The sequence below is a fragment of the Diplotaxodon limnothrissa genome, linkage group LG7, assembly GCF_057381915.1.
Source record: "Diplotaxodon limnothrissa isolate DT_005_m linkage group LG7, D_limnothrissa_male_GT1.1, whole genome shotgun sequence".
Classification (NCBI taxonomy): domain Eukaryota; kingdom Metazoa; phylum Chordata; class Actinopteri; order Cichliformes; family Cichlidae; genus Diplotaxodon; species Diplotaxodon limnothrissa.
This window is the reverse complement of record NC_140602.1, coordinates 1,419,931-1,444,705: the sequence shown is the minus strand read 5'-3', so window position 1 is coordinate 1,444,705 and position 24,775 is coordinate 1,419,931. Positions and strand designations below refer to the sequence as shown.

The following is a 24,775-nucleotide window of genomic DNA, read 5'->3' as shown; positions in this document are numbered from 1 at the left end:
AAGAGTGCCTGACGAGCCCAGTTGTAAGTAAGCTGTTAAGACTCGACTGTACACCGTGTTCCTGTTTTCCTCCGAAAACAATAAGTTCCGTTGGAGCAGTCTTTCAACGCCTCTCTCTGTCTCTGCTAGCAAAGTCGACCCACACAACACAGTAAAGCTATTTTTCGGCTACGAGCCAACAGGGACCCCGCCGTATTAGTCAGAGGTGCCTTTACTACAGTTCGGAGTCGCGGACCTTCAGTAATAGTAATAAATCACACAGCAATAGTACATTCACGTAGTTGTAAACAGCATGATAATATATTAAGTAATCCAAAGTATTCAGAATACGTTACTGTCATTGAGTAACGTAGCGGAATACGTTACAGAATACATTTTGGGGCATGTAATCTGTAATCTGTAATGGAATACATTTTATAAGTAACCTTCCCAACACTGGCCATAGCAGATCTGCAAATGTATGTAACTTTAAGGTTATACTGTGAGTTTCAAGCACGTTACCGTCGCTTCTACTGTAGTTAGATATCAGTTCCTCCACTGAGCTTTTTTTTTTTTTAGCTAGGTACTTTATTATTTTGTCCTTTCTGTCAGATGATGTAAGAGCTTGCTTAGGTGAACCATAAGTTGAACAAGTTATGGGTAGCATTTTATTTTTTGCAAAAAGTTCCAAGTGGCAGGGATAGCTCAGTAGGTAGAGTGGTTGCCCCATGATTGTAAGGTCGGAGGTTTGACTCCACTGAACAGCTACCCTGAGCAAGGTACCATCCCTACACACTGCTCCCCGGGCGCTGCATTGGTGGCTGCCCACTGCTTCACTGGGTGAATGGGTTAAATGCAGAGGAGGTTGTGTTCATAACCTGGTTAGTGGCTCTGGTCGCTCTTAGAGGTTGTTCTCCTCGTGGCTGCGTGCAGCGGGGCTGGAGGATGGTCTGTACTGGTGGACGTAGGTTACTGGCCTGGTGGCCTGGCCGCCCCTGAATGGATCCGGGGCAGGCGTGGGGGTTTGGGGTTGGGGGCTGGGCCTTGGGGGCTTCAGTCCTCGTCGGTGTGTCACCGAGGTTGTGAGCGGGTGGGTGCACGGGGGCTCAGCCCTGGCGCAGGGGGCCTCTGGTGCATCGGCCTAACTGGGGGGCTCTTCAATTGGCGGGGAGGTTGTTCCATCCTTGCAGGAGTCCACTCTGCAGGTGGGGGAGAGACATAGGAGAGGTGGAGAATAAACTTAACCTGGGTGTCTGTTGTCTTGTGTAGTCTGGGAGATGATTGAATGTTGGGGTGGGTACAGTTTCCTCTGCGGTGGGGTCGGGTGGGCTAAGGTTGGGGTATATTTGAGCTAGTCTGGCTTTAGTCCAGTGTACACGGTGCAAACTCTTACATTGAATCAGCCTGTGTTTGGCACATAATGAGGAGCCATGGACCCGGTAAAGAATTTTATCCCAAGAGTCATCCTGAATCACACACCCCAAATCCTGCTCCCATGCCATTTTAATAGCCGAGGTTGAGGAGTTGCCAAAGGAACATATTCTCCCATACAAACAAGAGATCAGGCCTTGCTCTCTCTTGTTTTAAATGCACTTTAGAACAACACGCAGCAACACTACACATGAGCGGGAGGAGGGAGGTATGGGGTCTTCACACACCCCCGTTCTCTGCTAGCCATCGGGGCGGGGGGACTGGGAAGAGATGTTGGCTGTCCGATTGGCCTCCCTGCTGCTGCGGAGCCTGGGACGGTCTGCTTGCCTCCATCCCGGGGGAAAAGGTAACATCTCCTGGGTCTAGGTACCGTTTCCCCCTCCAGGGGTGAGGGTACCTGGACCTGGGGTATAGAGTATGTTTGGGGAGTGTGATTGTGTGTACAATGTCCATTTGTGTCTATCGTTACGTTGGCTGAGTGCTGAGTGTTTGTATATGTGTGCATGAGGGTGGGAATGCATGTTTGTGTCTGTGTCTATATGTCAGGTCGGGTCTTAGACTCCACCTCTCTGGGAACTCCCAGGCCCTCCAAGGCCTATCTCCCCTCACCACACTCCCTGCCGGTGACTGATGCCCTCAGGGGTCGGTGCATTGGTGGTTCTTGGTGTCCGGGGCTGGGCACTCAGGTATGTACCAGCTCACTCCCGGTGGCTACCTGGAGGGGCCTGGCGCCTGTTGCTTGGTCAGGCCTCCTCCGGGGTGCGGGGGGCCCTCGGGCCTCCGGCCTCTGTGCCTGCGGCTCGGTTCACTCTGGCACAGCTGGCTGCCGGCAGAGCCGGCGGGCACGCCGGTGCAGCCCCCTCTAGCTTCTGCTCCGTGGCTACTGGGTGACGCCTTGTCTGGGGATCCTCAGCCCTTCCCATGAGGGTGGCACGGATGCCCCTCCAGTGGTCCTCTTTGGGCTCTCGCACTCTGGGGCCTCTGGATGTCTGGGGCCTGGATCTCCTCCATGCCTGCTTCATGCCCTGGGGGACGGGGCTATGGCTCTCTACATCCTCTAGCAGACCATTACATGTGGAAACCTTTTGAATACAAGCGCGCTGATCCACACAGGTGTGCACACGGATGTTCACTGCTCGTAGACTTAAATTACACCTTACTTGGCTGCTACCTCAAAGCACATTGTGCGCTGTCTGTCCTGCGTGCTGCACAACAACATTGAATATTTAGTATTTACTGCTGTTTACACTTAGCTAGATTAATGCGATGGTGTTGTGTTTAGTATGTTGCTTTGTTTTTTGTTTTTTTTTGCTTGTTTTCTATTCTTCTTCTCTCAACAGGTGATCCAGGAGATTTTTTTTCCTCCCTCTCTCACTGTCCCTCTCCCCTTCTGTTTTTCTTTTCCTTCCTCTTTCTTTCTCCCTTTCCTATCCCTCACTCATGTCTGTCCCATCTGTAACATCTGAAAATAAAATATAATAAACAATAAAAAGAGGAGTAATTTCCCTATGGGGACTAACACATACACACAAGTACTAGTTACTTATGACACCTACTGAAAAAACCTTCAACATCTACTTACAGTGAACATAGAGCACATCTGTTGTGGTCTGTCCATCTGAGCTTGCCTTACGTTGACACAACCACCACTAACAGCCGACTAATACCACGCTTAAGGACTGTATTACAGCCTTACAAAGTATGACGTTAGACAAATCTCCATGCACATTTGCACATAGCAACAATTGTCTGTATTTTCAGTGCTTCCAGTAAGACTCAGATACACTACATCCAGATGAGCAGAATCACATTTTGAGGTTTCCTTAACTGGATGATTGAACCCACATCAAGATTTGATGAAAATATCCATCTGAATTTGTCATAAAATAATTGCAAACACTTGTTATTTTCTCTGCCAGCTGAGGAAGTCCTATGGAGATGTCTACAGCATCTACATCGGTCTCAAACCGGCTGTAATCATCAATGGGATGAAGGCAATCAAAGAAGCTATAGTGACAAAGGCTACTGATTTTGCTGGACGACCCCAAGACTTGTTTGTCAGTGATATCACCAAGAGGAAAGGTACAATAAACATTACATGTAATATAAGACATATGTCATGTAATATGTCCCCAAATCCCAACAACTGTTCGCTCATATAAAGCGCCTTGAGGCGACTGTTGTTGTGATTTGGTGCTATATAATTTTTTTTTTTTAATGAATTGAATTCAATGCGATGTTAGGTAGGACTACAAAAAAGACGTGCATTTGTATTCACACATTCAAATTAAGATTCCACCAAAGGAGAAAAAAAGATCACAAAATGTTGCCAGTTTACTTAAGAGGAGGCAAAGTTCAGCTCTGTCCTGTAGGATAACTACATGAATTATACTTAGGTTCTCTCCTCTTTGTGCTACTAAACTTGTTGTAGGGGTCATTATGGCTGATTACGGCTCTAGTTGGAAGGAACATCGTCGCTTTGCTTTGACCACTTTGCGGAACTTTGGTCTGGGGAAGAACTCAATGGAGGACAGGATTCATAAGGAGATAAAACACATCATTAGTACCCTGGAAGAGAGTGTTGGTAGGTCCATCTGTGCATCCATAGCTAAATTGGGTAGTGCTTTTTTTCCTGTCACGTTATTGTGCATTATTTCACAATTCTGTGCTGTTACATTATTTCTTGCACAGGTAAAACCATGAGTCCTCGAGTTATGTTCCACAATGCGGCCTCCAATATCATCTGTCAAGTCCTTTTTGCCACACGCTATGAGTATGATCATGCGTTAATACAATTTATTGTCCGATGCTTTACTGAGAATACCAGGATAACCAATGGACCATGGGCTATGGTGAGTAAAAGCACCTTAGTCTATAACAATGATAGCTGCTTTATGTGTCACAACCTCTGTGGAGTCTGTAGTTTCAAAAGGAACTAAGATCAAGAATGAAGATGCAGAAAACACCAACAAAAGACAAAATGTCCCAGAAACGCAAAATCATTAATTTGAATTTTCAATCATGCTCCTAACTTTGTGGGAGCAGTTTGGGGACGGCCCATTCCTGTTCCAACATGACTGTGTACCAGTGCACAAAGCAAGTCTGTAATGGATGATGAGTGAGTTTGCTGCAGAAGAAGCTGACTGGACTAAACAGAGTCCTGACCTCAACCTGACACAATCCTTTTTGGATGAATTAGAGTGGAGACTGTAAGCCAGACCTTCTCGTCCATCATCAGTCATCAGCCAAAAATTGCCATGAACACTCTCGTGAACCGTGTCGAAAGCTTTCCAAAAAGAGTTGAAGCTGCCATAGATGAAGAGGGTGATTCCACATGATCTTAAACCCTTTGGGTTAATAATTGGATTTCACTCATATGCTTGTGCAGCCAGATGAACGAATACTTTTGGCAATATAGTGTATATCAGTCAGAAACTGAAAACCTAAGCAAGACAAACGATTAAAGTAATTATCATATTAAAACTGAAAATAAACTCTTACTGAAACATGAATGAACTAATTCAGGGGAAAGATGTGGCAGAGGCAGAAACCGATGAGAGAAATAAATGCAGATTAACTCAAAGTAGGAATTGAAGCTAAGTAGAAAACAAGGATTCAAAACAAATGTTGAAACAGTAAATCACTTGAACAAATTGTCACGGTTCTGGGTCCGTTGGACCCAGTATTTTGAGTTTATTATGTTTTGGTTTACTTTTGCATTATGGATTGTTTTCTGATGTTCTGGTTAGGGATGGGTATTGATAAGATTTTAACGATTCCGATTCCATTTTCGATTCTGTTTAACGATTCGATTCTTTATCGATTCTCTTATCGATTCTTATTTTTAAAAAAGGAGAACACTAAGGTCGATTAGCTTAGAACTTTGTTTTTTATCTTCTCTTTGAACAACGTAGAAATTTAGGAGTAACATGGCCTTACAAACCCAACAGTGAGGTCTTAAGAGATCCAGCCTACGGCTCTTCAATGGGGTGTCACAGGGTCCCAGGAAAAAAAATGTAAATGTAAAATAATAAAATAAATATTCTCCTGTAGCAATAACAAAGTGTAACATAAATTATTCTGTAGCAATTACACAAGAATATCCAGTAATGTCCTGCCTACAATTAAACACATTCACTTACCGAAAATCATCTGCTGTGGCAAACGGGTGCAAGCCTTTGACCACAAACTGAGTCACTGCTCGGTGACATTCGTCTATCCTGGCCTGAAAGGAGACGCTGCCGGCAGACTGCAGCGAGAACTGCCAGCGTCTGAGCCAGACTCTGTCTGTCTCATCATGGTCACTAAATGCACAGTAATGGCAGGTTTGTAATAAGGCAGATCACGCTAACATAAAATGCACTGTTGTTGATTATTTACCTGCCGCATTAACGGGAGAGGACGTGCAAACGTTACCGCTGCTGCTGGGTTGAGATTCACGAGTCCGGAGCGGAATTAAAAACACGACATTCATTTAAGGTCATCGTGTGTTTTGTGAGCAAATGCTTTTGCATATTCGTAGTGTTTCCTCCCTTAAATGAAATATCTACTTTGCAAGTATTGCAAGTTGCCCTGTTGTCATCCGTTCTCGTAAAGTATAACCAAGCTTTTTAGCGTTTGAGCCGCTGGCGCCGTGTTTCCTGCCAGGTAAATGACGCTCCGCAACGTGGTGACGTCATTCGGGGCGACTGGAATCGATAAGGGAATCGTTTGCAAAATTGGCAAACAATTCCAAGGAAGTGAAACAGTGGGAACCGGTTCTCAACAAGAACCGGGTTTTGATACCCATCCCTAGTTCTGGTGCTTTGTTTATTATTATCATTATGGATCTGTTTCTGTTATTCTTGGTGAGGGATCAGTTCTTAGGTTTTGGGTTCTCATGTGTATTACAGTTTCTGTTCAGTGTCTAGTCTGTCTCTCAGTGTCATGTCTGCATCTGGTTTAGTAATTCTTGTTTCCTGTCTTATTGTGAAAGTCTTTGTCTTATGTTAGTGTGTGCAGCTTAGCTCCCCCGTCTCGTTAGCCCTGATCTCCCCCAGCTGTGTCTCCCTTCTGTTGCCCATTCCCTCATTACTACCCTGTGTATTTAAGCCCTGTGTTTTCCAATGCTCGGTGTCGCGTTGTACCATCAGATTATGCCTGTGTGTTTCGGGTCTCCATATTCCATGTTCACTTCATGTTTTGTTTTCGTACCAGCAATAAAGCTGAGGTTTTTGAGTTTCAAGTTAGTGTCTGAGTCCTGCGTTTGGATCCTCCTCTCCGCCTGCCCGCACACAGAGCCCTGACAGAACGACGCGACCAGTAATGGATCCAGCGGACTTCCTGTGGAAGCGCAGCTCCCGTTTTGACGGGACCCGGCTAGCGCTTGGAGGGCCTCCGTGCTGCCGTTCCTTGCTGGCAGCCTACCCTTCGGCCCACTCGTCTGTTTCCTCCCCGCGGACACCCCGGTCTCACAGAAAACGCTCCAGCCGGTCCCGGGAGGATTACTACGAGCTTGCAAGCAACCAGCTTACGCCTGCACAGGCGTTCTACAAAATGTTAGGAATCATTATTGTGCCACCCGACTCACCCAGCGTTTCCACACCGCAGAGGGAGCAGCCGCAGCAGAGTTTTGCCACGTCACCCTCAGCCAGCCCCGATCCCTCTTCGACAGGAAAGCGGCGGACCCGCCGCCAGCATTCACAGCTCCAGTGGGTGCCTAGGATTTTTTCTGAACAGCCGGCTAGGGTGAGTGGTGGGGCTACTCTTTCGCCCCCTGCTGAAATAAGAACTGTAAATGAAAGGAGTGATTATTTGAAGGACAGTTCTCCCGGTTCATTGCACTATTTAGACTGTCCCATACCTCACCTTTCTAAACCTGTTGATGAAACCAAGGAGATCTATGACTCTATGCCTCAAAAAGTTCTGGATGATTATCATGCTCCTGAACCCGTCAAGCATATAGTGACTGCTGTTCGTCCTCAACTCAACACTTCTGTGAGAGCAAACAATGTGTGTGTCACCCCAGAGACTCTTAAGCCCGTGTCAGCTCAGTTTTCTGATCAGCAGCCACCTTCAGCTCAGTTTCCAGTGTTTCCTGCTCAGCAGCCACCTGTAGCCCTGTCACCTACTCCACCACCGCTTTCATCTCAAGTTCAGTCACCCATAGCTCAGTCTTCACCCTCACTATCCATAGCTCAGTCGCTACCTCAACCAGATTTTCTGCAAGCTTTGTTACAGTCCATAACCCAGTCAGTAGCTCAGTTAGTGGAGGAATCATTAGCTTTGTCATCTGCTAAGTCAGTCACTCATCTTCACCCTCAGTCAGGGGTCCCTATTGCCTCTGGTCCTGCTTCCGCTGCAGCTGGAGGGCCCGAGGAGCCAGTCCAGCCTAAGGTTTCGTCAGCTGGGGGTTTGGGAGAACCCAGCCAGCGTCCTGCCTCGTCAGCTGGAGGGCCCGAGCCGCCCGTCCAGCTTCAAGTCACGTCTGCTGGAGGGCCCGAGCCGCCCGTCCAGCTTCAAGCCAAGTTAGCTGGTGGGTCCGAGGAGCCCGCCCAGCACATCCTCACATCTGCTGACGGTCCGGGGAAGTCTGTTCAGCCGTCATCTGCTGAATCATCCCCCCCGACTTCTACATCATCACCATTCGCATCACCGCCTGCAGTGTCGCTGCTGTCAGGTTCCGCAGCCGTCCCTTCATCCACGCCTGGTCCAGCCTCCGCGTCTTCATCCACGCCTGGTCCAGCCTCCGCGTCTTCATCCACGCCTGGTCCAGCCTCCGCGTCTTCATCCACGCCTGGTCCTGCGGTTGCCACGCCGCCTCTAAGGTGGCGTCATGGCCTTGGGGGACGGCCTCCGGAAAGGGTTTGTCGCCGCCGCTGGCATCGCGGCCGACCTCCGGAAAGGGTTTGTCGCCGCCGCTGGCATCGCGGCCGACCTCCAGACCTGCTCAGTGGCCGCCACTGCCTTCCAAGTGGTCGGCGTCCAGAACTGTTTGCCCGTCGCCGCCGTTGCCGTGTGCACGGTCGGCCTCCAGAAATGTTTGCCCGTCATTTAGAAAAAAAAAAAAAAAAAAAAAAAAAAAGAAAAAAAAAAAAAGAAATGTTTGCTCGTCGCCGTGTGCACGGTCGGTCCCCTGAACTTTTCGTGGACTCTTGCTCCTTGTTTTTTGCTTGGTTTCTGGCCCTCCATCCTGGACCCCCTCTGCCCACCCTGGCCTGGTGCTTTGTGCTTTTTTGTTTAGGGCTGTCGGGAGCCAGCCCTTAGAGGGGGGGTACTGTCACGGTTCTGGGTCCGTTGGACCCAGTATTTTGAGTTTATTATATTTTGGTTTAATTCTGCTTCATGGATTGTTTTCTTATTCTCGTAGTGATGATGATTATTTCTTGTTTCTGTTTATCTGTGCTTAAGGATTTGTTCTCAGTTATATCTCACGTTTAGTTTAGTTCAGGTTCCATGTGTCAGTCTCTCTCTGTCTCTCAGTGTAAAGTCTGCATGCTTGTTTAGTAATTCATGTGTCCTGTTTTATTGTGAAAGTCTTTGTCTTATGTTAGTGTGTGCAGCTTGGTTCCCCCCGTCTCGTTAACCCTGATCCCTCCCTCCTGTTGCCCATTCGCTGATTACCACCCTGTGTATATTAGCCCTGTGTTTTCCTGTGCTCAGTGTCGTGTCGTACCCTCAGATCCTGCCTGTGTGTTCCAGTTAGTGTTTTCATGTTTGGTTTATGTTTTGTTGGTGCCAGCAATAAAGCTGTGGTTTTCAGTTATATTTCCGCCTGAGAGTCCTGCACTTGGATCCACATCTCCACCTGCCCGCACACAGAGCCCTGACACAAATAATCAAACTCCAAACTGAAAAAACAAAAACAACACTGACAGTTCATCCAAAACACTCTAAAGCTATTCAAAAACTCTGAGGCGAAAAAGCTGCAACCATGACAGTAAGAGAAGGAAGCACTGGACATAAGGAGACGTAGAACAGAGAAGTCCTTTTTAGTGGTTCGAAATACTGAGGATCTTTTATTTATCAGGTACAACTGAAGCTCAAAGGAAAACTGAAGACTTCTCTTTATTTACAGCTGTATGACTCTCTTCCTTTAATTCGTTACCTGCCGCTGCCTTTCAGGAAGGTCTTCAACAATGCTGAGGTAATACAACGAAAACACTAACTACAAGGACATACTCTATGTACTTTATTTGTTGAAAGCAAATTGTAAGAAATGAAGAGTCCCTTGTATTTTTTAGGCTTTAGAAAATCTTGTAGCTGATTTTGTGAGGGAGCACAAGAAGACCAGAGTCCCGGGAGAGGCGCGCGACTTTATTGACTGCTATTTGGATGAACTGGAAAAGGTGTGTGTAAAAGGAACAGTTTACAATGTCATATATTAGAATTTATATAAATACAGGCTGCAGTTTAATGAATTAAAAACTAATCAATTTGAATTCATTCTAACACAACTCTTTAAAAAGAGATTCATAGTTTTAATGCAGAAAGGTGAACATACGTGTGGCTGTGACCGTTCCGTCTCTCGTACCGTGTCTGTCACTTTCTTTTCCATTTATAACTTTTTCTTAGAGAGGCAACGATGGGTCTTCATTTTCAGAAACGCAGCTCCTTAGGTTCACCTTGGATCTTTACTTTGCTGGGACTGACACTACATCCAACACCCTGCTTACTGGTTTTCTTTATCTTGTGAACTACCCACACATACAAGGTAAACCTGCACATATGACTTGGCTTTTTGTTATCAGCTCTTGTTCTCTTGTACCATAAAGTCATGCACACTGCTGTGCTGTATACTAAGGCCCTTAATGTAAAACAGCCATTTTTGCAAATGATTTGTTGATGTTTAGGTCCAATATACTGGACTGCATACACAGTACACCTACAGGCTCGTCCATGGAAACCCATGTCACGAAGCTGCCGATGTATATTTTTAATGCCAGAGGAGGACTGCTCTGCATTGTCATTGATTCAGCAGAGCATTAGCAAGTTTAATGCACCGTGTGCCTCCGCATGCAGCAAACCCACTGTAACTTAATATGGTCTGTCACTTTGTGGCTGACTTCAGTTGATTGGAGTACCACACTCTGATTCACTGTGCTCTGTGTAACAACTCATTCTTTCACAGATGTTCGTAAAGGCACATTGCATGGCTACGTGCTTAATTTGTTACATCTGTGGCAAAGACACTGAAAACACCTGAATTCAAATATTAAGCATTGTGGTCAAATACTAGTCCATATAGTGTATATCAAATGTTGTATGCCTACGAAGTTACTTTTCTAAAATCATAGTTATATCACTGGTTATGGTGTACTGCAAAGTGTTTGTGTTGTCCTGTTCTAACAGAACAATGTCAGGAGGAGATAGACCGAGTGCTGGAAGGGAAAGATCAGGCCAGTTTTGAGGACAGACACAAGATGCCCTACATGCAGGTATTTTTTTTTTACTTACATCTAAGGTGTTTGGTTGTGAGTGCCGTGTTTGTTAGATGGTGACACAAAGCCATGTAAAGTTTAGAATTAATTTATAAATGAGTAAAAGTGAAACGGTAACTCTATTTGTAGCTGTGTCGATTCTTCTCAGAGACTCTCAAACCAAAGCACAGACTGTCAACAAACAGCTGCTCTGTGGAACTGCAGATCCACTGGATTATTCATCAAAATATTGCTCAAAGTATATATGCATTGTTTTTGTGGCTGAATTTGACAGCATGCATGTATTCTGCTCTAAGTCAAAGAAATGTCTTCTCTTCATCCAGGCTGTGATTCATGAGATACAGAGAGTTGCCAACACTGTTCCTCTCAGTGTCTTCCACTGCACCACTAAAGACACAGAGCTGATGGGTTATTCCATTCCCAAGGTAAGGGCCAACTATTAACCATATTAACCATTAACCAAGATGGCGCCGCGTATGGATGCCCTGGTGCTTCAGTGCGTTACTTTTGTCTTGTTTTTGTGCATTTCTTCTGTGTCTGGGCACTCCTCTGGATACTCTTACACCAGAGAAGAGCTCCTTAACTGCAGGACTACAACGCCTGTGGATTTATTTCCAATATTTGTCGCATCTGCGGCAGATTTACTGCTGACTCTGATCAGGAAAGTGAGACGTCGAAAGAGAGGTAAGCGAGCCGGCGTACTCGTGCGTTTGAGGAGACGCGGACTGAGAACGGCCCTTCCTGGGATCTTCCTTTCTAATGTACGCTCACTCTGGAATAAGATAGACGAACTGGCCCTGATGAGAAGCATGAACAGAGACTTTGCCTCCTCCTGTGTCTTATGTTTTACGGAGTCGTGGCTCAGTGAGGACATCCCGGACTGCGCACTCAAGCTGGAGGGCTTTCATCTGCTGCACGCGGACCGGCAGGCCGCTCTCTCCGGTAAAACCAAAGGTGGAGGTGTCTGCTTCTACATCAATAGTGGCTGGTGCACAGATGTAACAGTGATTGCTCAGCACTGCTCTCCCTCTCTGGAATATCTTTTTATTCACTGCAAACCGTTTTATTCTCCGCGGGAGTTTGCTTCATTCATCCTGGCCACTGTTTACATCCCGCCAGACGCGGATGCGCAAGCAGCTCAGTGCGCACTCGCAGAGCAGATTCTCCACACGGAGCGGACATTCCCGGACTCTCTCATCATTGCTCTTGGGGACTTTAACAAAGCCAATCTGAGCCATGAGCTTCCGAAATACAAGCAGTATATTAAATGCCCGACCAGAGAGGAGAGGACATTGGACCACTGCTACAGCACGATCAGCGGGGCCTATCGCGCGGTGCCGCGCGCTTCACTCGGACTTTCTGACCACGTCATGATCCACCTGATCCCCACGTACAGACAGAGGCTGAAGCTCTCCAAACCTGTCGTGAGGACCAAAAAACTGTGGAGCAACGAGGCTGTGGAGGAGCTTCGCACGTGTTTGGAGACCACAGACTGGGACACAATGAAGGCTGCTTCTAACAGCTTGGACGAGTTTACGGACACTGTCACCTCCTATATCCACTTCTGTGAGGACAGCATCGTGCCATCACGCACCAGGGTGAGTTATAACAATGACAAACCCTGGTTTACTCCTAAACTCAAAAAGCTGTGGCTGGAAAAGAGTAAGGCGTTCAGAAGCGGAGACAGGGACTGCTACAGAGAGGCCAAGTACAGGTTCACTAAAGAAGTGGACATTGCCAAACATCAGCACTCTGAGAAGATGCAGCAGCAGATCTCAGAGAATGACTCGGCCTCTGTGTGGAAAGGTTTTAGGAATATTACAAACTACAAGCCTAAAACCCCCCACTCCACTGACGACTTGCTCTTGGCCAACACCCTTAACGACTTCTACTGCCGTTTTGACGAGCCATCAGGCAGCCTTCACACCTCCAACGACCCCAACAATAGAGGCACTTTGGACACTCATTCCCCCACCTCTCCCCCCTCCATAGAGCCATCACCACCTTCAAACTGTTCACCTGCAACACCCGCCCCCTCACCCCACACAAAAGAGGATTTCACACCACCTCCTCCGACCACAACTCTTCATATTCATGAAGCAGATGTGAGGAAGCAGTTTAGGAGTCTGAATGCTCGGAAAGCTCCCGGCCCAGACGGTGTGTCTCCTGCCACCCTCAGACACTGTGCAAACGAGCTGGCCCCAGTGTTTTCTGGCATCTTCAACTCCTCACTGCAGGCATGTCATGTGCCTGCCTGCTTCAAGTCCTCTACCATAATCCCTGTCCCCAAGAAACCTAGGATCACTGGACTAAATGACTACAGACCCGTGGCTCTGACATCTGTGGTCATGAAGTCATTTGAGCGCCTAGTTCTCTCCCATCTCAAGACCCTCACGGCCCCCCTCCTGGACCCCCTGCAGTTTGCATATAGAGCCAACAGGTCTGTAGACGACGCCATCAACATGGCCCTACACTTCATCCTGCAGCATCTGGACTCCCCAGGAACCTATGCCAGGATCCTGTTTGTGGACTTCAGCTCTGCCTTCAACACCATCCTTCCAGACCATCTCCGAGGCAAGCTTTCCCAGATGAATGTGCCTGATCCCATCTGCCGGTGGATCACTGACTTCCTGACGGACAGGAAGCAGCACGTGAGGCTGGGAAAGAATGTCTCGGACTCCCGGACCATCAGCACCGGCTCCCCTCAGGGCTGTGTTCTTTCTCCTCTGCTCTTCTCCCTGTACACCAACTGCTGCACCTCCACCCACCAGTCTGTCAAGCTAATCAAGTTCGCAGATGACACCACCGTCATTGGGCTCATCTCGGACGGGGACGAGTCTGCCTACAGGAGGGAGGTTGAACGTCTGGTGTCTTGGTGCAGCCACAACAACCTGGTGCTGAATGCCCAGAAGACAGTGGAGATTATTGTGGACTTCAGGAAGCACACAGCCCCACTCCCCCCCATCATCCTGACTGACACCCCCATCACCTCTGTGGACTCATTCCGCTTCCTGGGTACCACCATCACCCAGGACCTGAAGTGGGAGCCCACCATCACCTCCGTCATCAAGAAAGCCCAGCAGAGGATGTACTTCCTGAGGCAGCTGAAGAAATTCAACCTGCCAACACGGACGATGATGCAGTTCTACACTGCAATCATCGAGTCCATCCTCACCTCCTCCATCACCGTGTGGTACGCTGGAGCCACTATCAGGGACAAACAGAGACTGCAGCGTGTTGTGCGCTCTGCTGAGAAGGTGATTGGCTGCAGACTCCCATCTCTGCAGGACCTGTACACCTCCAGGACACTGCGGTGTGCAGCCCGGATCTCAGCTGACCCTTCTCACCCTGGACACACTCTTTTTGACCTGCTCCCCTCAGGCAGGAGGCTCCGGTCCATTCGCACCAGAACCTCTCGCCACAAGAACAGTTTCTTCCCCTCTGCTGTTGGACACATGAACAATAACCACATGACTGTCCCCGCCACTAACACATGACCCTACGCTGTGTCACTGCATCATTTCATGTTTGGCACTGATCACCACCTGCACTCATGTATATATCTTTCTACGTAGCACTCATAATTCTTATTCTCATGTATATATATCTCATGTATATCTCATGCACATATCTTTCTTTCTACATAGCACTTTAATTCTTATTGTCTGCACTGAAGCACCGCAGCAATTTCCTAATGTTGTAAACCTCAACATCTGGCAATAAACCCATTCTGATTCTGAACTGGTTAAATAGTTTTTGGCAACAGAGAAAGTGACGAGCATCCTTAATGGTTTTGAGGTTGATTTCGTCCTCAGGGAACAATGATCATCGAGAATCTGACCTCAGTGCTCAGCGAGGAGGGACAGTGGAAATTCCCTCATGAATTCAACCCTGAAAACTTCCTCGATGACAAAGGAGAGTTTGTTAAACCAGAGGCCTTCATGCCTTTCTCTGCAGGTACATGAAGACACGATTCACATACCGACATAGATGATTAAATCTTCTGTCGTAGATGATACTGAGGTATTTTTTTCAACGTCTCAGGTCCTCGGGTGTGTCTCGGAGAGGGTCTGGCTCGCATGGAGCTCTTCCTCATCATGGTGACTCTGCTGAGGAAGTTCAAGTTCATCTGGCCCGAGGACGCAGGAGAACCAGACTTCACTCCAGTCTATGGGGTCACTCTGACTCCCAAACCTTACCGCATGAAAGTCCAACTCAGAACGCCGCAGTGAGGCGGTGTGCAGATGGACATTAACTAGCAGTTGGTCCTGGTCGGAAGTTATCTGGGAAACTTTTATCCATTTCTTATTTCTACTGCATTGGTGAAATATGAAATAAACGTATGAAACTCACATTTGTTTCTTGTATTTCACTTTCCGCAGTTTGAATCAGCTTCTTTTATTTTCAGGCTGTTCTTTATTTGTTAGCTCATGACTCCATAAATAGATTAAAGATTGTTTCTGGCCCAACAACATAAAACTTCAAACAAACTTTTCACCTCAGTCATTTTCTTAGTTACATTTGATTTGGCTTTTCACTAAGTTGTTTTTAATCTTGGTCTATTTACCACAATATAACTGAGCTTTGGTCAGTTATTAGTACCAGACCATGATCATTATGATCTTTAAAGGCCTCGAAGAATTTCTCAAAGAATCTCTTTAAACTCAATATCAGACACTTACAGGATCATAAAAAGTATTAAAATTTGATTATTTCAAACTTCAAACGTGAAACATTGAAGATTTGAACTTGCATTAAATCTACTGAAACCCTGTTGTGGAAGTTTTCCCTTAAATAAAGCCTGCAGACGAGCGGTGAGCGGTAGCTAACATTCTTTAATCCAAACACACAAAGAACAGAAAACCAAGCTTGTGGAGAGCCTACATGTCCGCGGGGCAGACGGTCAGCAGAGTCTCCCTGAGCCTAGCATGGCTCTCAGTTAAATACCTTCTTCAGGAACAAAGGCAGTGCACAGCTGTTTCACACTTTAAGGTTCGCACTCCCTTGCTACCTCCCAGAGTCCTCAAAGAGACAAAAGACTTCCTGTGGAGTGGTCTGCTTCCCCCAACTTCCTTACTACACCCCCACCATTTGTCTTAATGTATGAGTGTGAGACTTGTTAGAATCCAGTGGCACCAAGGTATCATACAATAAAATAATGTGATTAATACATAAGTAAAAGAAATTCCTATACAACCCTTATTTAAGAAATGCACATCCTCAACTTGATCCAACTGCATGTTTTGTATTCTTAGACTTTTATAGCCACGCTTTCACGATAAAGTCCTCCCTGCAGTGCAGCACTTGCAAACATTAACAAGATTCTTTTAGTCTTGATGTAATGGACTTCAGTAACTCTGCTAGCCTTAATGTTTCCATAATGCTAGCAGCATTAGCAAGAGCAGCTAGGTGAAGATTTTGTTGCAAAGCAACAGTAACTTTTACCATTGCTCTGACTCATCTACCTTACAAAATCCTTGCAATAAAACAAGGTTGGTTGCTCAGCAGCAGCTGGCCCTTTGCTACTTAGCTGATTACGTAATGTGCTGTCTGTATAGAGTTCAGCACCTGTACAGTTCAATGATCCAACAGGCCTTTCAACTCACACAAATGGAGTGTTTTCTTTTTTCATTCTTTTTCTCAAAGAAGAGTTTGAAAATAGCCGACTGATGTTTTACAGCCATTAGAGTGATCGTTGTACATGGATACATTTTCATTTTATGATTTTAGTTTTTCCATATCACAGCTGTGCAATCATTGCTGCCAGTGCTACATAAGAACCACACGTATGTTACACATTTATAAAATACAGAAGCAGGTCTTTTTATCTAAATCTTGTTTACGCTTTGTCTCTTTGTATCTTAATATTAAAGTTTATTTAGTTTATGATCTTATGTGAGGGTTTCCTGCTGTTTGAGCATGTTCAGCTCAGTTTTTACCTGGAAATTCTGACTCTTTCACTCTTTTCTTTCAGATCTTTACAAGTCACAGCAAATTCTTGTAGATTAGTCAGTTTACCCAGTTTACTTCCACGTTCTTCTTCACATAGAAATGAGGATCCTCGTATTCAAATGTGTTTTATTAACAATGGAAGAAAATGAAACACAGAAAAATGCCTGACACTATGCGATATCTAAGGAAATCTGATACCGCTGTACAGTAGCCTGTCACATTACGCTAAAGGTGGTGGAGCAATGTGCTCTGTTTTTATCACGCTGTGTTTCACCCTTCACACAAATCTCAAGGTGTGTAGGTAGAAGAGGGCCGGCTGCGCTACATATTTAAATGTGGGTCTGCCAGCTACTCCTCTCATTTCAAGTCAATGCTGTGGAAGAGAGCCAGAGATCAGTAATAACTAACGCTTTTTCATAGTGCAGTCCAAATCGTCTCACCATGTTTGTTTCAATTGCACTGCTATGCCTCTGCCTTTTATTTCTTATTCTTCAACTCAAATCCAAGAGGCCGAAGAACTTCCCACCAGGCCCCCCAGGCCTTCCCCTGGTGGGGAACACTTTGCAGTTGAGTTTGGAGAACCCCTTAAAGGACTTTGAGAAGGTAAGAAAAAACATTCAATAAAATAAAAATGTCCATAATGTTTTATAATATTTTTTTTTATCCTATTGATGGATTTACTATTATTAGTACTAAATGGGTCTAAATGTTTAGCTACTAAAACATTAGTGTGCTTTTCCTGACTGTGCTGTTAAAGACAATACCAATGCTTGTGGCTGTAAAAGGAAACACCTTTAAAATCCAAAGTTCTTACACTATAGTGAGCTCCTTATGTGATTACAAGATAGTTTAGCATAGTTTAAACCCCCTGCAATCATCACTGTATATGGATCAATGTTCAGCTTATCGTTTAAGAAATGTCATGTGACAGTGCTACATGAGAAAAGAACCACATGCATCTCTACAAATCAGACACACTGTGCTCCGTTTTTAAAACTGACCAACATCAACATCTTACAAAATGAAACACTGAAGTCCTTTGGTCTCATCGCTGCTAACGTTTGCTTATGCTGTATATCGTTTTTTGTTTCGCTGCAGGTCATCAAACTACAGAGAGAAATGTGTCTTTAACAAATGCATATGGCATGCTCTGCAAGCGTAAAGTTAATAAATGTGTGCAGTGTGTAATGCGTGCTTCTATCCACACACAAATACAAAGCAATTTTACACCATGTCAAACTATTTTACAAATGTGTATGCCCAGACCTGAATAAATACAGATGTATAATAACTGATTTATAACTTAATTTATTAATTTCAGCTTCAGGAATTGGATAACATTCTCCTTCAAAAAGCTGTTTGTGCATACACATATTTCTAAAACTACACGTTACTTCACTCTCACTTGCTTAGAAAACCTGCAATGCACGTGCACGAATCATCTGATCAGTCACGTCGTCACGTGGAGTCTTGAGACAAATCTCACGCTGCCAACTTTGCACAGATCCACAAATGTAAGCATGTCCCACTGTAAATATGTGGGCTTCCTCTGTATCCCTCCATGAAATGTTCAGGATTAGTTCATTTGATGCTTTTTTCTCTCCACAGAATAACTGAAATTACTGGACAGAAATGTTTAACCGTGTTGGAGGGAAATGTCCACCTGAGTATCTGGTTCATAAATTTCAAAAACTGCCATGTCATTTTGTTCCCTCCCAGCTGAGGAAGTCTTATGGAGATGTCTACAGTATTTACATTGGCCAGAAACCAGCTGTAGTCATCAATGGGCTGAAGGCCGTAAAGGAGGCGATGGTGACTAAGGCTGCTGATTTTGCTGGACGACCCCAAGACTTGTTTGTTAATGATGTCACCAAAAGGAAAGGTAGAACAGATGTTATCTAGCACATGATACACTGTGTTCACACACATTTTACCATCAGTACCCAAAACAGCAAAACGAAAAATTAAATAAATAAAACAAAACAAACTAAAAAATCCAGTATATACGTTAGCATATACTGGATTCTATGGTTTCAAGTTTTAGTGCATTATTATTTACTGCATGCATGAGGAAAAACACCCAGTTTGAGATAAGCACGCAGGGACAACATGGGTTAGGAAAATTCACCTTTTGCTGTTATCTCTTTGTAGAATACTCCTCTTCATCACAACGGTGCAGCACTCATGCTGGACCATGTGAACGATCCATGTAAACAATAGAGTTCTTTTAATGAATGTGGAACGTAATAAAAGATGACACAGTCCAGAAAGTAAATGATCTTGTTTCCCTTTGTGCTGATAAATCTGTTTTAGGAGTAATTTTGGTCGATTACGGCTCTAGTTGGAGGGAACATCGTCGCTTTTCTTTGATGACTTTGAGGAACTTTGGTCTGGGGAAGAACTCGATGGAGGACAGGATTCATGAAGAGATAAAATACATCGTTAGAACCTTGGAAGACAGTGTTGGTAGGTCCGTCTGTGACCACAACCACGTTGCATTTGCTGTTGTTTCCTTTGCATTCCTGTAAAATTCTGTTCTGCTGAATAATCTCTTCTACAGGTAAAACCATGAGTCCTCAAGTTATGTTTCACAATGCGGCCTCCAACATCATCTGCCAGGTCCTGTTTTCTACACGCTACGAATATGATGATGCGCTAATCAAACAGATTGTTCAGTGCTTCACTGAGAATACCAAGATGGCCAATGGACCGTGGGCTATGGTGAGTAAAAGCATGTTTCCCATGTAATCGTGCTTACTTAGGAATCCTGTCGTGGCTGAAGTTTTACGGCGACAATTCCACTGATACCAAAACTAAGATGCAGAAGTTCTGTGTTCATCCCCCCCACTCTCATTTAACTCTCTTATCTTTCCTTTCAGCTCTATGACACTTTTCCCATAATTCGTAACCTGCCACTGCCCTTCCAAAAGTCCTTTGAGAATTTAGAGGTAATTTCAATTTTCACTTTACCAGCAGGAAGAAGTAAAATTTGTTCAAACTTTGAGTGACTACGTTTGCTTTTTAGACTTCAAAGAAAATTGCAATTGGTTTGATCAATGAGCACAAGAAGACCAGAGTTCCTGGAGAGCCACGAGATTTTATTGACTGCTATCTGGAGGAACTGGAGAAGGTGTGAGTGTGAAAAGAAACAGATCTGCTCTAATTTGAGTATGCAAAATATAAAAATGATTTGACTTTATTCAACCTACACTTTTCCAAAAGGAGATATTTGTATAGTTTTAGTTCACAAGATGGTTAAAAATTCTGTTTCAAATGTAAAGAGCTGAAGGCATTTCTATCATTCTATCTATTATTCCCCTCCTTTTAGAGAGGCGATGATGGGTCTTCATTCTCAGAGGAGTGGCTCATTATGAATGCTTTAGATCTTCACCTTGCTGGGACTGACACCACCTCCAACACCCTCCTTACTGCTTTCCTTTACCTGATGAACTACCCGCACATCCAAGGTAAACCTGCACATGTAAATAAGACATATTATGGTTATTTGTCATTGGTGTCTGTGGTCCTGCTCGAGGTTTTCCAGGTGTTCACTTGTACTTCAGCCTTCACATAATACAATCTAGTCTGAGCCACACCCGATAGCAACAAAAGGGGCCATGCCCGTCCCAGCATGCTATATTCTATATGCTCGTTATATTAACTTAACAAAGGAGAGTCCCACTCAACTCAATTCCTTACCGGTACAAATTATTTGTATTAGATTAGGTGTGGATGTGGTGTTTGATATGACTAATATCATCTCATCTTAAAGGTTGAAGACAAATTGAATGAATACAGAAGGTTCCATCTCTACGGGCCTAATGCTTTAGTGTTACATTACTTGTGTGTAGTCTTCCTTTGTCTCACCTACAGATATCTGAAATGTGGAATTTAATGTGTGGTGTAATCCCTCCTGCACAGAAAGATGCCAGCAGGAGATAGACGACGTGTTGGGAGGGAAGTATCGGGCCAGTTTTGAGGACAGACATGAGATGCCTTACATACAGGTACTGTATATCAGAGAGATTTCTACTTATAATTGCCTTTTATTTAGCAGGCATTGTTACACAGCATAGCGAGTCCTACAGGTAATCATAAAGAGAGAACACACACATGCACAGGGTCCACAATAAGACGATAGCTCCAGGACAAGCAGTAGGTGGAAAACAGAATAAATATCAGCCTGAATCTCCTCATTTCTCAAAACAGTTTATGTTGGTTTATATTGGCAACAGACACAAAAACTCAGACCAGTTTTGGTCATCATTAATAACATTAGGTGATGCATTTAAACAGCTTCTTTTCAGGAAACCGTGGAGCCTCCATTGTTGTAGAAAGGACTGGTTTGACTGGAACTGGTCTACTCATAATAAAAAGAGTGTTTCATGTCGAAATCCTACTGCAGAATCATCATGACCTTTTTCCACACTGTGAACTATGATGTTTGAATGTTTTCATTAGTCATGAAACAAACGTGTTTTATCTTAACAGAGGTGGGACCAAGTCATTGTTTTGCAAGTCTCAAGTAAGTCTCAAGTCTTTATCCTCAAGTCTCAAGTAATGTCAGGCAAGTCAGAGTCGAGTCTCAAGTCACTGGTGTAAAAGTCCAAGTAAAGTCACAAGTCTGAAACTTTGAATTTCAAGTCCTTTCGAGTCTTAAAAAAAAAAAACGAAAAAAAGCATGTTGCAGTTATGCTAAATGTAAATATTAGACCATGTAATTTTAAAATCTGTGTTTTTCTCAACACATGACAAAATAGTGAACTTAGAAAATATACACAAATTGTGAAATTGCACCTCTTTAAAATGCAGCTCAATTAAACCTAGCTCCAAGAATAATTTTCACCGACAGTTCTGAGATAAGCTGCACGTTATTCTTGGATGCGCTTGTAGGACCGGCTTTAAAATCGCATGACAAAAATATCATACATAAATAAATGATATTTTTTTTAAAATATCATTTAAAAAAAAAACTGCATCACCAACGTAGCCTGGACAACATTTGCTAGTTAGATGAAGTCAGCTATCTCATCGTAGCATATTTATATGCATATTTATAATCATACGGTTCTTGGAGTGAGTGCATACACTCATGAAGTTTAGTAACTTCAGGTCACTGCAACAAGCCCAGGTACAGTTTACCGACGGATGGGTGCAGGACCTTGAAATGCACCGTGTAGAACGAAAGACCATCGTACGTATCATAAGTTTAACAGTCTCACAAATCGTCGTCATAAATACACATTCGTTAACCGTTTATTAATAGGACCTTTGAGCTCAACGGTAATTAATTAGCAGTGGAAATAATTTCTGGTAGCATCACAGAAATGTAGCAGTGACAATAATATTGTATGCTGTAATCGCACTGGGCAATTAGTGATACAAAACAACTGTTTTATCCTGTGAATAAAAGTATATGTTTTTGTCAATGTACCATAATAACAGAAGCGAAACGCAATATTGTGTCAGGACAATTCACTATTTATGCACAATAAACAAAGGAGCATAGCACGACAATTTCTGTTCAGCGCCAGACTTGCTTGTAACCTATATCACCAATTATGTTAAGAAAAATGACGCATTAACTACAACAGCAGACTGACCTCTGTGGAAATGCTTGGAGCAGACTAACCTGTGAGCTGGAGGGTTCTGGGACGTTATAATTGGTCTTTGAATGGCTGCAATCCAGTCGCCTCTTTATTACTTCGGAAACATGGCTCGAACAATTTCTCTTCAACGACGTAATCCGATAACAACCGATCTCTTTACCCGTCGGCTTCCCGTGGCTGTCATGCGACCGGCTATTGCAGTTAATAATACAACAGCTTCTTGACATTTTTGTGTTTATTTTTATCGCTGTATAACTGATTTTAATTGAAAGCCTGCGTGCGCTAGTACCGCTTGCCACGAGTTCCCAGAATCCTTTGCGGTTCTACCCGTGAATGACGTTACATTTTCAATCTCTATATAATATGCGTGTTAAATTTTATATTTGGGGTAAAATATCAAGTCTTTTCAAGTAAACCGGTTCAAGTCCAATTCAAGTCCCAAGTCATTGGTGTAAAAGTCCAAGTCAAGTCACAAGTCTTAGAACATTTTTTCAAGTCAAGTCTAAAGTCATAAAATTAATGACTCGAGTCTGACTCGAGTCCAAGTCATGTGACTCGAGTCCACACCTCTGTATCTTAATGCATAAAATCTAGTAAGGCTGCTGTGTGATGACGTTGACTAAGAAGTTTTATGTTTCCACATCAGGTAACTGTTTATTTAAAGCAGAACATTAGACTGATGGTCCACAGCAGTGTCAGCTAACAGGGAGAGTAGCCTCTCTGTCGTCGTGCGCTGTCACAAACATTGAGTGTCAGGTTCATGCTCCAGAATATTTAGGAAGCCTAACATGGTAAATGGGCTGGTTCTTATACAGCGCTTTTCTGCTCTCGTGGAGCACCACATGCCACATTCACCCATTCACACTTTTTTCTGTCGTTTTACGTGCTTCCTTATTAACATTCACACATACTGCTCTACCTGCTGAGCCACAGGAACCCACTGATTTTATAAGAAACATACGCACTCAACCATCAGGGTCGTGTTTGCCTACTTTGAAAGAATTATATTGTAATTTAAAAGCTTGTTTTGCATAATGTCCTGGTTACAGACTGTAGTTAGGAACTACCAGGATAGGTAGGAAGGATGTTAGGAACACCCTTTCCCTAACAAACCCCTGGCTTACAAACACAATAACATGCAGCTCTGGCTGCATGAAGGGCCTGCATGTCTGAACATGTTGTGGGTTACGCCCAACGCTCATGTGATGGCAGGAGTGTTTCATCACATGACTGTGAAGATTAGATAGGATTAGATTTCCTGGCACTGCCAAAGGCATGTGATAGTCCACGTGACCCTGTCTGAATATTTCTTAAGGTTACATCAGCTGAAATGATCTCATTAATACTGCATCCTGTCTGTGGCTTATAGGGAGAGGTCCCCACGTCTGCAGCCTTGAATTTCTGTTGTGTTTTTATGTCAAAGTACTTAAAAATTGCTCAGTCAGATAAAGCACAGAAAATGTCTTCTCTTCATCCAGGCTGTGATTCACGAGATACAGAGAGTTGCCAACACTGTTCCTCTCAGTGTCTTCCACTGCACCACTAAAGACACAGAGCTGATGGGTTATTCCATTCCCAAGGTAAGGGCCAACTGGTTAAATAGGTAGAGGCAATAAAGTGACGAGCATCCTTAATGGTTTTGAGGTTGATTTCGTCCTCAGGGAACAATGATCATCGAGAATCTGACCTCAGTGCTCAGCGAGGAGGGACAGTGGAAATTCCCTCATGAATTCAACCCTGAAAACTTCCTCGATGACAAAGGAGAGTTTGTTAAACCAGAGGCCTTCATGCCTTTCTCTGCAGGTACATGAGCACAAACACGCTGAGTAACAGCACAGACATGGCCAGTTCAATCAATGTGTTTTTGATAATTTTGTGGTCTTTTTCAATGCCTCAGGTCCTCGGGTGTGTCTCGGGGAGGGTCTGGCTCGTATGGAGCTCTTCCTCATGATTGTGACTCTGCTGAGGAAGTTTAAGTTCATCTGGCCCGAGGACGCAGGAGAACCAGACTTCACTCCAGTCTTTGGAGCCACTATGACTCCCAGCCCTTATCACATGAAGGTCCAACTCAGGACTGCGCACTGAAGTGGCGTGCATAGGTGGAAGATGCAGAAAGAAAAAGTGCCACTTAGTTTTGAAAACCTATTTAATGAAGAATGCTGTACTTAGTAGTTTAAATAGCTTCTGCTGGGAAAATTTCCCTGAGATGTTTTTAACACAATGATTCTCAAACTGTGGGACATGGAGCCTCTGCAGGTGGGACGTGGGTAACAAAGGGAATGATGAGAAAAAAAACAAGTTGATTAGCATCTGTTGAGTGGTATTTATTAAAACTCAGCTGTGATTTTTTTTTAGATTAAAATGGTCGTGGAGTGAGACGTGCTT

The 24,775-nt window shown here is 44.4% G+C and overlaps 2 protein-coding genes across 2 annotated transcripts in view; both read left to right on the top strand.

The window, feature by feature from the left end:
- Window positions 1–15,176, top strand: part of LOC146627510 (cytochrome P450 2F3-like) — a 37,720-nt gene extending 22,544 nt beyond the window's left edge. Inside the window, exons 8-17 of the mRNA XM_085358969.1 lie at window positions 3,330–3,492; window positions 3,842–3,994; window positions 4,102–4,262; window positions 9,467–9,535; window positions 9,633–9,737; window positions 9,964–10,102; window positions 10,741–10,826; window positions 11,153–11,254; window positions 14,645–14,786; window positions 14,874–15,176. Coding sequence (XP_085215095.1) covers window positions 3,330–3,492; window positions 3,842–3,994; window positions 4,102–4,262; window positions 9,467–9,535; window positions 9,633–9,737; window positions 9,964–10,102; window positions 10,741–10,826; window positions 11,153–11,254; window positions 14,645–14,786; window positions 14,874–15,061 — 1,308 coding nt within the window. The 3' untranslated portion in view covers window positions 15,062–15,176. The remainder of the gene's footprint in view (window positions 1–3,329; window positions 3,493–3,841; window positions 3,995–4,101; window positions 4,263–9,466; window positions 9,536–9,632; window positions 9,738–9,963; window positions 10,103–10,740; window positions 10,827–11,152; window positions 11,255–14,644; window positions 14,787–14,873) is intronic.
- Window positions 15,177–17,222: 2,046 nt separating this feature from the next.
- On the top strand, window positions 17,223–24,475 carry LOC146627509 (cytochrome P450 2J4-like). Its single transcript, XM_085357169.1, has 11 exons — window positions 17,223–17,384; window positions 18,501–18,663; window positions 19,095–19,247; window positions 19,342–19,502; window positions 19,661–19,729; window positions 19,807–19,911; window positions 20,110–20,248; window positions 20,703–20,788; window positions 23,869–23,970; window positions 24,052–24,193; window positions 24,288–24,475. The coding sequence occupies exons 1-11, from the start codon at window positions 17,223–17,225 to the stop codon at window positions 24,473–24,475; spliced, it is 1,470 nt and encodes a 489-aa protein (XP_085213295.1).
- Window positions 24,476–24,775: the final 300 nt, after the last annotated feature.

Bases quoted from the DNA above. Each gene is read 5' to 3' on its own strand.
- LOC146627509 (XM_085357169.1), top strand. From the start codon at position 17,223: ATGTTTGTTTCAATTGCACTGCTATGCCTCTGCCTTTTATTTCTTATT. The intron at 17,385-18,500 runs GTAAGAAAAAAC...GTTCCCTCCCAG, and splicing joins CCTTAAAGGACTTTGAGAAG to CTGAGGAAGTCTTATGGAGA. The intron at 19,730-19,806 runs GTAATTTCAATT...TTTGCTTTTTAG, and splicing joins AGTCCTTTGAGAATTTAGAG to ACTTCAAAGAAAATTGCAAT.